General features: G+C 41.4%; 1 protein-coding gene across 1 annotated transcript in view; it reads right to left on the bottom strand.

Moving 5' to 3' along the window:
* The window catches only part of LOC139023576 (chloride channel protein 2-like), a 90,201-nt gene that overhangs the window by 59,980 nt on the left and 17,623 nt on the right, over positions 1–12,598 (bottom strand). The window contains exon 3 of the mRNA XM_070436980.1: positions 8,917–9,042. Within this exon, the coding sequence (XP_070293081.1) occupies positions 8,917–9,042 (126 nt within the window). The remainder of the gene's footprint in view (positions 1–8,916; positions 9,043–12,598) is intronic.

Genomic DNA, 12,598 nt, shown 5'->3' with positions numbered 1-12,598 from the left:
AACACACACACACACACACACACAACACACACACACACACACACACACACACACACACACACACACACACACACACACACACACACACACACACACACACGCATAAGTGTTGCTCTCCACTTTCTGGAGGACTGAGTTTTGAAATCAGTGGAATTAGAGTATGATAGCTAAGGAGATGGAGAAAACACCTGTCTCCGGATTACATCTTCAAACTAAGGGCAACCATTAGCTAGCTAACATTGATCCTGGTTGGTTAGCTACCTGCAGATTAATGCAGGGTAGTAACGTCATGAGTTGGGATTATGGTTCATTGTTTGGCTAGCTAGCTAGCTACATGTCTTAACAAAAGACTCCACTATGCAAGTATCCATTTCAATAGAATGTCACTGCGACAACTGTTGATAGACATAGCCAGTAAATTCGCTCTGGCTATCTACTCCGATTTCAAACCGGTAAGAAAGTCTAGCTAGCTAAATTTTCAGATATTACACGTTTCTTTGTGGGGATATGACGAGAGATAGGTTCCCTAAACACAAAATATGTCCAGATGTGATGGCATACTTACAATGTTTGCATCAGGGTGCACAAAACATTCCCTCAATGTTCTTTCTATGTTCCCAGAATGATAAATTACATTTTTTTAAGTCCATGGAGGTTTCTTTCATATGTTAGTGTTATCTTACTGTTGAGAAAGTTAGTTGTACAACAAACCATGTAGAAATCTGGAGTCACATGACAATATATTAAACATTTATTGTACAAACATAGTTTTTCTGTATCTTGTTGATCGACTCAAGTTGAGATCGGACCTGGGAGATTTTGAGTGTTAACCCTTGAAAAAATCCACTGAGCCACTGGGATGGGACTGACACCAATATGAAGCTGTTAACACCTTTACTGTGACTTCCAGGTTGTGGTCTTTGACTTTGCAAAAGAGAGGATAACTAAATCTAGAAAAACATTATCCTCTATTATTTCTTACTCTACCAATCTTCTTTATACACTCAGTGGCTAGTTTATTAAGTACACCCATCTAGTACCGGGTCGGAACCTCCTTGCCTCCAGAACAAACTGAATTCTTCAGGACATGGAAACGTTGCTTAATTGGTATCAAGGGACCTAACGTGTGCCAGGAAAACATTCCCCACACCAGTACACCACCATCAGCCTGTACTGTTGACACCAGGCAGGATGGGGTCATGTACTCATGCTACTTAGGTCAAATCCTGACTCTGACATCAGCATGATACAACAGAAACTGCGATTCTTGGACCAGGTAATGTTTTTCCACCCCTCAATTGTCCTGTGTTGGTGATGGCGTGCCCACTGGAGGCGCTCCTTCTTGTTTTTAGCTGATAGGAGTGGAGCCCGGTGTGGTCGACGAGGATCGACGAGTTTTGCGTTCCGAGATGCCGTTCTGCACACCACTGTGGTAATGCGCTGTTATTTGACAGTTTGTAGCCCGCCTGTTAGCTTGCACAATTCTTGCCATTCTCCTTCGACCTCTCATTAACGATCTGTTTTCGCCGCCAGGACTGCCGCTGACTGTATGTTTTTTGTTTGTCGCACCATTCTCTATAAACCCTATAGGTTGTCAGGCTTGAAAAGCCCAGGAGGCCGACCTGGCACCGACGATCATACCACACTGAAAGTCGCTTAGGTTACTCGTTTTGCCCATTTTAATGCTCAATCGAACAGTAACTGAATGCGTCGGTGCCTGTCTGCCTACATGCCACGTCTGTAGGAGCGAACCATTTTCGTGTACCTAATACACTGGCCACTGTTGGGATTTTTTTTCCCACTACAAACTTCATTTCAGAAATCATGTAAAATTACTGCCTGGCAGATTGCGGTGAGATGTACATAGATGCGCATATGTTCTAAGACACATACTACTACTACTACTACTGTACTACTACTACTACTACTGTACTACTACTACTACTGTACTACTACTACTACCCACTGTACTACTACTACTACTGTACTACTACTACAACCTCTCCCTCAAAGTCAGCAAGACAAAGCAGCTGATTGTGGACTACAGGAAACAGATGGGGCGAGCACGCCCCCATCCACATTGACGGGGCTGTAGTGGAATGGGTCGAGGGCTTCAAGTTCCTCAGTTTCCACATCACCAAGGACTAAACACAACAGTGCCCCTCATAAGGTTGAAAAGATTTGGCTTGGCCCCTCAGATCCTCAAAAGGTTATACAGATGCACCATTGAGAGCACCTTGACTGGCTGCATCACTGCGGGTCCCGACAGAGATCATTGCGGCCCGTTCAGCATTTTTCATGCTGTGGTTGGGAGCGGGGGCGGTAACATAAATACACATACAGGTCCAGTTTTGGCCGTTCTGCTGCACTAGGTGAGAGAAGAAAATTCCTTCCTCCTATACCCCACAAAACTAGAAAAGTCCTAGTAAGCAAATTGACATTGAAAAAACATCTAAAATATGTATTTTCCAGAAGTTGAAGTTAGGTTCATTTTAGAATCTGTGAAAGGTGAAAATACGTATTTCCAGACGTTGAAAAATACGTATTTTCCGGACATTAAAAAAACGTATTTTCCGGACGTTGAAAATATGTATTTTCTGGTTGTTGAAATCAGGTTCATTTTCAGTTTTGAATGAAAGTTGAAAAGGCGTTCTTTCCGGATTTAGAAAAAACATATTTTCAGTTTGTAATGAAAGTTGAAATAAGGTCATTTATTGAACTAAATCAAGGCTGGTCCAGACCCGACCAAATCTGAACCAAACATAAACGATTTTGATTGGTTCAAATTTGGCCTTCACCGGACCAAAAATCTATGTCAGAAATCTAGGCTGGTCTGGACTGGACCAAAAAAAGACGCCCAAAAGACATTGGTGTCAGTCCATACTTACTGGGGTGCAGCTTCCATCCCGCAATGGAATTTTATGAATGCCCATCCATCTGGTAGACCTATCGTTTGGAAAACACCAAAAAAAGACGGACTGTACGGAAAGTACCAGAACAAGACATTGGCGTCGGTCTGTGCTTACTGGGGTGTAGCCTACAGTGTCGGCCGCAATAGATTTTATGAATCTATGTGGTAGGACTAACGTTTATAAAACAGGCCGTTGCATTGTCTTTATTAGTCCTGATTCCTGTGACTAATCAATTTGGCTATTTAAGCTCTGAATATCAGCTACACAACTTTTATCAAGAGTTATCCTCAGCCTATTTGCCATTTTTACACCCCCGGGAAATGCAGAAGTACGCCTTTTTTCTTTCTCCTATGATCAGCTCGTCAAAAATGGGATGGATACAAACTTTAAACCACTGATCATGACAATTTAGCCCATGGGGTAAAACTCCTGGACTGCAGTTGTGAGAACCCTGAATGGTCATTCCATATTGTCCTTTTTACTTTGACCTGTACTGTTTTTAGGATATGGTGTTTAACATGTCAGCACATTTTTTATTTGATTGGGCGCCATTTAGGTTTGGCTATTTGCGTCATTTAGGTTAGGCTATTTGATGGAAGAAACGTGTATGATGTAAAAAGTGTCTGTCTCATTACATTGTCATACATTTTATCTCCTGCATGTAGGCTACATAAAAGGCTGCATACTCTTTTCTCTTTCATAGGTTACATGATTTATGTTTGATAATTTTTTGACGGAACGTTGGTGGAGCGCCGCAGCGATGAGTCTCTCCAACAGCACCCTGGAGAGGCACACTGGGAATGGACAAGCAAAATATTTTGTGCCCTTGCCTTTGACAAAGTGGCCACTGCTTATCACAGTATGGCATCAGTGCTCACCTAAAAAGCCCATATGCCACTGGTTGAGAGAAATTGTCATTGTTTTTGGGAAGAAATATGTGAGGTGTTATGTGTTGTTGGAGGTTCTGCTTGGTCAGTTTAGCTCGGAAAATGCCATCTTCGTCAAGCTGCCACCATAATCCTGCCTAATGGGCGGGCCGGCCCTGTGCATATACTTCAGTCAAGGATATTCGTATTATAACTAAATTTGGTACACATGTTGCAAACATTGTCAAGACTCAACTTATGCAAGAACATTCATGGTGGTTCTATAACGGGCACATCTCTTGATCTATTTGACTCAGAATGATGACATTTGGCACACATGCTCAGGGATATGAGTCTAGCTAAACCACCCTATATCTCAGACACTACTGACCCGATATTGACGAAACTTGGGTGAATGATGCATCTTGCCATAGAGATCCTGCATATACAATATTACACTAATTAGCCCAATGGGGGGGNGTAGGGGCCACTGTCTGATGTTGATGACTTACTTCTTCATGAGGAACTTTTTGATGGTCTTCTGGTTCCTGATTAACTGGACTATCTGTCTGTTCAGGCAGACAAACAATGCCCCGCCAAGACCACTGGCAATACTGTGGCGAGAGAAGGGGGGGAAGGGAGGAGTGGGGAGGGAGGAGGGACAGGGAGAGGGAGAGATTAAAAGGAGAAAAAGACGGGTGTAGAAAGAGAGAGAGGCCAGTTTATATAAGCTTGTATTTTGTGGAAGTTACAGTAGGACAGAGAGGCAGAGTTTCTCCAGCCACCAGAACCAAGTGGTAGCAAAGCCTAGAGCTGGGACGATGAACTGAAAATMACTGACACCCGCATGTTCAGTGACTTTGCTACACAACGTTCTTGTAGATTGTTCTAAAATCKTTATTTGGTCAATAGTAATAGCCTATACATTGTGTTGATTCCTGCTATGAAAGTATCTGCCTGTCCCGTTTCGCTGTCGGCTGCTGTGGGAAACTCTCACTCCCTCACCCCATTATGCGAGGAGAGAGAGATGTACAAGTATACAGTGCATTCGGAAAGTAATCAGACCCCTTGACTTTTCCCACATTTTAAAATTGATAAAATAAAAAATTATCCTCATCAATCTACACACAATAGACCATAATGATAAGGCAAAAACATGTTTTTAGACATTTTTGCAAATGTATAAAAATAAAAACATAAATTCTTTATTTAAATAAGTACTCAGACCCTTTGCTAGGAGACTTGAAATTGAGGTCAGGTGCATCCTGTTTCATTTGATCATCCTTGAGATGTTTCTACAACTTGATAAGAGTCCACCTGTGGTAAATTCAATTGACTGGACATGATTTGGAAAGGGGTCAAGGGGTCTGTATAGTTTCCGAATGCACTGTATGACCATTGATCAGTGTAGGCCGTAGTATGGTTTTGATGCGCTCGAAGAGCAGAACACGCCATTTTCAGTGAATAGAAATGGCCTACATCAAACTGGAAAGTTTTTTTTAGGACATTAACCTATATTTACTGATAGATMAATCAATTAGCCTACATGGCTATATAGCCAAAAATAAATCATGTTACACATCAAAATATCAATCATGCATTCCCTGGATATGTTAGATGAAATAGATGACTTTTTTAACCATAGGCTACCATCTCAGTTGTCCTACTTGACACTGGAAAAAACGTGTCTAAAGCCCTGCCCCAAAAACGCAAACTTTTTTGTTTGTCGTTGTATTTACTGTTATCAAGCAAATAGTTACATTTATCACAATATGGATTTTGTTCATATCACCCAGCTCAAYGTTCCCCCTCAGTTACAGCCAATTACTGTATATGAATGCTCATAAATTCATGTTCCTGAATAATTAAATATGTCAAATACTCCTGAATAAATGATGAATAGATGATATTTCACAGTACCCCTCCAGGTTTCCCTTATCTTGGGGGGAATGGAACTGTCAGTTGGGTAGTGATCAACTGTGGTGAGAATTGTAGAGAAGTAGATAGGATAGCTCTCCTANGGCATCATTCATGGGGGAAGACATGTTTATTGTTGCCTTGTTTACTATCTATCCTGATTGCCTAGTCACTTTTACCCCTTCCTACATGTACATATTACGTCAACTACCTCGTACCCTTGCACATTCACTCGGTACCGGTACTCCTTGTTTATAGCCAAGTTATTGTTATTTATTGTGTTAATATTTAACATTCTTATTTGCAAATGTTCTTACTTTTTAACTCTGCATTGTTGGGAAAGGGATCTTAATTAAGTAAGCATTTCACGGTAAAGACTACACATGTTTTATTCGGCGCATGTGACAAATAAAATGTGATTTGATTAACATTCTTTGGATAATATCCTAATAAAATGGAAGGATTTACGAAGATTGAAATGCCATTTCTTTAAAAGTTTTGCAACTTCATATAATAATTTAACATTATACATCAATATAATGTGCCTTGGTTAGGGAGGTGACCAAGAACCCGATGGTCACTGTAGTATCCTTAAAGGCTTCTTAGAATTACGACTCATGAGACTTACATACGGTTTAGTATTTAATTGTAACTTAGATTTACATTATCTTATGCACCTGGCTTAAACCTCCTGAAGCTTTCTTAATCATAGTTATATAGGCAGACATAGATAATAGCTACGGATAGCGGGAAGCAAACCCCCGTCTTGAGTCAATACTGCCATCTATTGGTAAACATAAATATACCAGGTTACTACAGTCACTATGACAGGGCTCTAGAGTTCCTCTGCGGAGATGGGAGAACCTTCCAAAATGACCACCATCTCTGCAGCACTCAACCAATCAGGCCTATATGGTAGTGGCCAGACGGAAGCCACTCCTTTGCTTGCCAAAAGTCACCTAAAGACTCTCAGACCTTGAGAAACAAGATTCTCTGGTCTGATGAAACCAAGATTCAACTCTTTGGCCTGAATTCCAAGTGTCACTTCTGGAGGAAACCTGGCACCATCCCGACAGTGAAGAATGGTGGTGGCAGCATCATGCTGTGGGGATGTTTTTCAGCGGCAAGAACTGGGAGACTAGTCAGGATCGAGGGAAAGATGAACAGAGCAAAGTACAGCGAGATCGTTGATGAAAACCTGCTCCAGAGCACTCAGGACCTCAGACTGGGGTGAAGGTTCACCTTCCAACAGGACAAAGACCCTAAGCACACAGCCAAGACAACGCAGGACTGGCTTTGGGACAAGTCTCTGAATGTCCTTGAGTGGCCAAGCCAGAGCCCAGACTTGAAACCGATCGAAAATAGCTGTGCAGCGACTTCCCAAATACAGGTGTTCCAAGCTTGTAGCGTCATACCCAAGAAGACTTAAGGCAGTAATCACTGCCAAACTACTGAGTAAAGGGTCTGAATACTTATGTAAATGTAATATTTAAGTTTTTTATTTGTAGTACATTTGCAAAAATTTCTAAAAATAGGGTTTTAATGTACACATTATTTGTGTGTACAGTAGATTGATGACGTAATAAAATGTGTAAAAAGTCAAGGGGTCTGAATACTTTACGAATGCACTGCAGAACATTGTAGCAATGCTTTGAGAAATACTTCCATTATCGTTGAAGTTTGTTTTTAGAACAATTCTGGATCATCATGTCATAACCTTACAGAATCATTTTACAAGAGTCTTGCAAGAAGTTTGTTGTTATAGGTGTTAGTAGTAAGGTCTCCCTCAACATTAACTGAATATTTCAGGAATATTTCTTGTTTGTTGTTACAGGTGTTAGTAGTAAGGTCTCTTCAAACATACTAGAATAATTCAGGAATGTTTCTTGTTTGTTGGTCATAAGGTGTAGTAGTAAGGCTCCTCATCAACATTAACTGAATATTTCAGGAATATTTTATTGTTTGTTTGGTACACAGGTGTTAGTAAGTAAGGTCTCCCTCAACATTAACGATATTTCAGGAATGTTTTCTTTGTTTGTGTCAAGGTGTTAGTAGTAAGTCTCCCTCAACAATTAACTGAATATTTCAAGGAATATTTATGTTTTGTTGTTACAGGTGTTAGTAGTAAGGTCTCCTCAACATTAACGAATATTCAGGAATGTGCTTGTTTGTTGCATAGGTGTTAGTAGTTAAGGTCTCCCTCAACATTAACCTGAATATTTCAGGAATTATTTCTTGTTTGTTGTCATAGGTGTTAGTTAGTAAGGTCTCCCTCAACATTAACTGAATATTTCAGGAATGTTTCTGTTTGTTGTTGATAGGTGTTAGTAGTAAGGTCTCCCTCAATCATTAACTGAATATTTCAGGAATGTTTCTTTGTTTGTTGTTATAAGGTGTTAGTAGTAAGGTCTCCCTCAACATTAACTGAATATTTTGGAAAGAATATTGTAGGTTTAAAAATTATTCTAAAGTTTCTTATTTAAAAGGTCAGACTTGATTTTCCCTAATGAAAAATGTATCAACCCATACAAAAATGTCCATTAATTATAATCCACTTATTAATTCACATTTCCTGTTGCTGCAAGATTATTTTCCTGCTGTGAGAAACTGGTCAAATTAAGATCCTATGCCTGGATAGGTGTCTCGGATATCCATTAATGTTAGTGAAATATTCCAGTGATGATTTCTCAGAACTAATATAATTGAATGCAGACATGATTGCTGAAGAAGGTTTAGGGAACATTATTGGAATAATCATGTCATAATGTCACACTGTGACACACTGAAACTTTGTCACACTGAAACTTCATGAAAGCATAGTGGGAATATTCCCTGCTTGTTGTTATGCATGTTTTTGATAACATCTTCATCAACATTAGCAGAATGTTCACGTAATATATTCTCAAAGCCATTTCTATTGCTCTCATATTTTGTTGTGGCAGTATGTTTTAAAAGTACTTGTACATTGTGTTATTACATTACCTGGAAACCTAATGAGAATGTTGGGGGAATGTTCTGCAGTGGTTGTTACAGATGTAGTGCACAACATTTTAGTGAACGTTAGGAGAACATTCCAAGTATAATACATTTTAAACACCTAATAAAAAACATTTGGTTATCAAAAACATTATTGGAATGTTCGATAAAACCCTAACTATAACATAAGTTAATGTTCTGGGAATGCTCCCAGTTTGCTGGGTACACATGTAAACATGTCTTACCCTCGTCTCTGTTCCACACGGCCAGGACTCTGTACATGAAGGCAGTGACGGTAGCAGCGAAGAACCCTCTCCAGTAGTTCCTCACAGTGAAGAAAGTAGACATTGCCTCAATACTGAACAGCAAACCTATCACACACACAGGCACACACAAACACACACACACACATATTACTCAGAAACACACAGGAGGATTATTAGTAACTATGCCTCAATCAGGGGAGTGACGGGTGTAAGACTATTTCCAAGATAAATACACAACGAAGAGGACTYAAGGTCAAGAGGACTAAAAGTCAAGAGAGGACTATGGAAATAGTGTTTTTTCTGTAATAGGGAATTATTGATCAATGGGTCAGAGACATGGAATGAATTTGTCTAGGCATTGAGCCTGAAYTAGGATACTTGTTATTTGGCCATTGGCCCAGTTTTATTGCAAGGAATTCTAATTGGTCAACCACAGGCTAGGGCTGGGTTATACAACTARATCCTGTCCCTTTGTTCTGTGGAGAGAATCAATGAGGACAGGGGAGAATGAACATCTACCTCTCAGCATAACATCCTCTTTGAATAAACCTATTTTTCTCCCCCTGATTTGCTTTGGGGTCTGTGTTATTGAAGAGTAACATCAATTGCTAACAGGGGGGAAGAAGTAAACCTTACAATCTCCGACCCAGCCAGTGTATCAGTCAGTAAGTGTTATGTTGGTGCCACTCACCTCCAATAGGGGCAGCGAAAACACAGCTCACCCCCACAGCACAGGCAACTGACAACAGCTCAATGTTCCTCGACTCATTCTGTAAGCACATAGGGAGAGGTGTGTTTACATTTACAGACACACACACACAGCCTGCGAGGTAGGCTGTTGTCAGGATGGATGTAGGCCTAGTAGTGTGGAAGGAGGCAGACAATGATGCTACATTTTTCTGCACAAGATCAGGGCTTTTATGTGCAAAAATGGGGAATAAATAAGCACAAAAAGTAGGCTACTACATTATTTACAAAATAATCAACAGGACGAAGAGCAATATCAACTGGATTTAAATCAATAAGTCAGCCAACTGACCTCCCCTAGGGCAGGCCTCAGTAATGACTGATAGCAATTAGCATGTACAGCAGCAAGTATAACCCAACCTACCCGTCACAGCTGTTGTGACAGGGGAAAATTGGGATAATGCATTTCACTATGGAATATACAATTTCACACCAACAGGTTGGCATGAACAGTTAAAACATTGCGCTCTCCAACACACCTCTGTTTGCCTGTCACAACAAGGAAATATGAAGAATCCTTCTCCAACTACCAGGACAAATAAAGTAAGCAAGCATTCATATTTCTTTAGCTTTGCAAGAGCGCTAAAGTGTTTATTCCTAAACATGATTACTTTGTAGGTAATATTTGAATGAACAAATGCATGGATGGAAGAGTAATTCATGTGGAATCGCAAACAAAAGCCATAAAATGCGGCATATTCATATACAGTACAGCTACAACACAGAGAGGAGGGAGGAAGAGAGGGAGGATGAGGGAAGGAGAGAGGCGAGAGGGAGCCGAGGGAGAGAAGGAAAAGATTAAGGGGAGATGGACGGACAGACGGACGGACGGACAGACAGACAGACAGACGTACAGTATGCAGCAAAGGAGTGGTCAACTCTTGAGGGGACTTGGGGGTTTGGCCAAAGATTCCCCCCGGAACCCCGCCCTTCCACACACACACACTAACACACGACACACACACACACACACCGACAGACTCACACACACACACACACACACACACACACACACCTAACCTACAGTACAGTTCTGTCATTAGGGAGAGAGAAGTCTGTTCAGTGATTTATGGATTTAAGCATCTCAACTACAGTGGAGTTGGTTTGACTGCACGAACAGTGGCTACAATAGATGATAAATAGATATAGTGATAGTGATAAGATGTACTGTGGTTTAGTTGTGAGGTTAGGGTATGGAAGTGAAATACTGACAGAGGCATGTATAGTGTTGAAAGCTTATTAAGAACATATTGGTAACAATGTGGTAACATGTGTGTGTACAGGTGTAGTTTACCTCATAGATTCCTCCAAACAGAGACATGAACTTGCAGAGAAGTACAGCACCAAGACTGGCAATGTGAACAAACGGACTCTAGAGAGGAAGAGAGAATGACTTGTGAATTATTTCATAAAACAATTGGTATAAAAGAAAAAAAATGTTACATACTTAAAGAAAACCACATCACACTTAAACTTCAGTTTCACTCACCCCGGAATAAAAACAAGTCACATTTTGCCAAAAGGGTAAATGTAGTCCAGAGGTTTAAAACAGAAACATATCGGAAAGTGTGACACCCTCCAGGAGACTAACCTACTCCTGGTGTTGAGAAGCAACACTTCTCCCCAATACAACTAGTCCCCTTCTCTCTCTCTCCCTCTCCCTCCCTTTCTCCACTTTTTTTTTACTCTCAGAGGAGGGAAGGTGTCCAGTCTTTCTTTCTTTACCTCCGTTTCCCTCCCTGTTTTTACACTCACTCATGACCTCTCTKTCTGTCTCTCTCTCCACTTTTCAAACTCTCTGAAAGGAGGGAGAGGTCTCCAGTCTTTTTCTTTCCAAAATGTATGCACTCAATGCTTACTGTAAGTCACCCTGAATAAGAGCGTCTGATAAATCACTAAAATATCAAATGTAAAAATGTTTCCCTCCCTGTTTTAACACTCATTCATAGCCTGAACCATGCTGCTGAAGTCACTGCTGGGCATCTGTCATTTATGCCACAACAGAGCAGTGGAGTAGAAAACTTTAAATGGAGCTTAAGTGTTATTGTGTAGAGGGAGAGAAGCTGGGGAAGGAGTCACCCTATGTGTCCTGTCATTTAAAAAATGGTAATTTAACCCAAGCATCATCATTATATCCCTCTCAGGACAGCAGGCTCKCCTGTGAATGCAATTGGTTTAATGCATTCACTGTCTCATACAGTATAATTAACGCTTGCACACACATCTCACATGTACACACACACACAGACATGTACACACACACTCTTCTCAGAAACATGTGTGTACACAAACACCCTCCTCAGTGTGTTCCTATTCGTCTCCTCTCCTCCAGTGTATCATCGACTAATCTCAGGTCTTTCAAGATAAAATGATCTAATTTTCTTTCCCTCTTCCACCCCCCGTCTCCTCTCCACCCTCCTTCATCCCCCTCTCCTTTCCTCTCCTCTCCAAATACCCTCCTTCACCCTCTCCTCTCCTCTCCACCCTCATTCATCCCCCTCCTCTCCTCTCCAATCCACCCTCATTCATCCCCCTCTCCTCTCCTCTCCACTCCACCCCTTCATCCCCTCTCCTTTCTCTCCTCTCCAATCCACCCTCCTTCATCCCCCTCTCCTCTCTCTCCACCCTCATTCATCCCCCTCCCTCCTCCCTCTCCAATCCACCCTCCTTCATCCCCTCTCTCCTTTTCCTCTCCTCCAATCCCACCCTCCTTCATCCCCCTCTCCTCTCAATCCACCCCCTTCATCCCCCTCTCTCTCTCCTCCTCCTCTCCACCCGCATTCATCCCCCTCTCCTCTCCTCTCCAATCCACCTCCTTCATCCCCCTCCCTCTCCAATCTACCCTCCTTCATCCCCCCTCCCCCTCCTTCCTCCCACCCTCAATCCCCCCCTCCTCCTCTCCACCCTAATTCAT

Source organism: Salvelinus sp. IW2-2015, linkage group LG4p, assembly GCF_002910315.2.
Source record: "Salvelinus sp. IW2-2015 linkage group LG4p, ASM291031v2, whole genome shotgun sequence".
Taxonomy (NCBI): domain Eukaryota; kingdom Metazoa; phylum Chordata; class Actinopteri; order Salmoniformes; family Salmonidae; genus Salvelinus; species Salvelinus sp. IW2-2015.
Note: the sequence above shows the minus strand (reverse complement) of the source record. Positions and strands in the feature narration are given on the sequence as shown.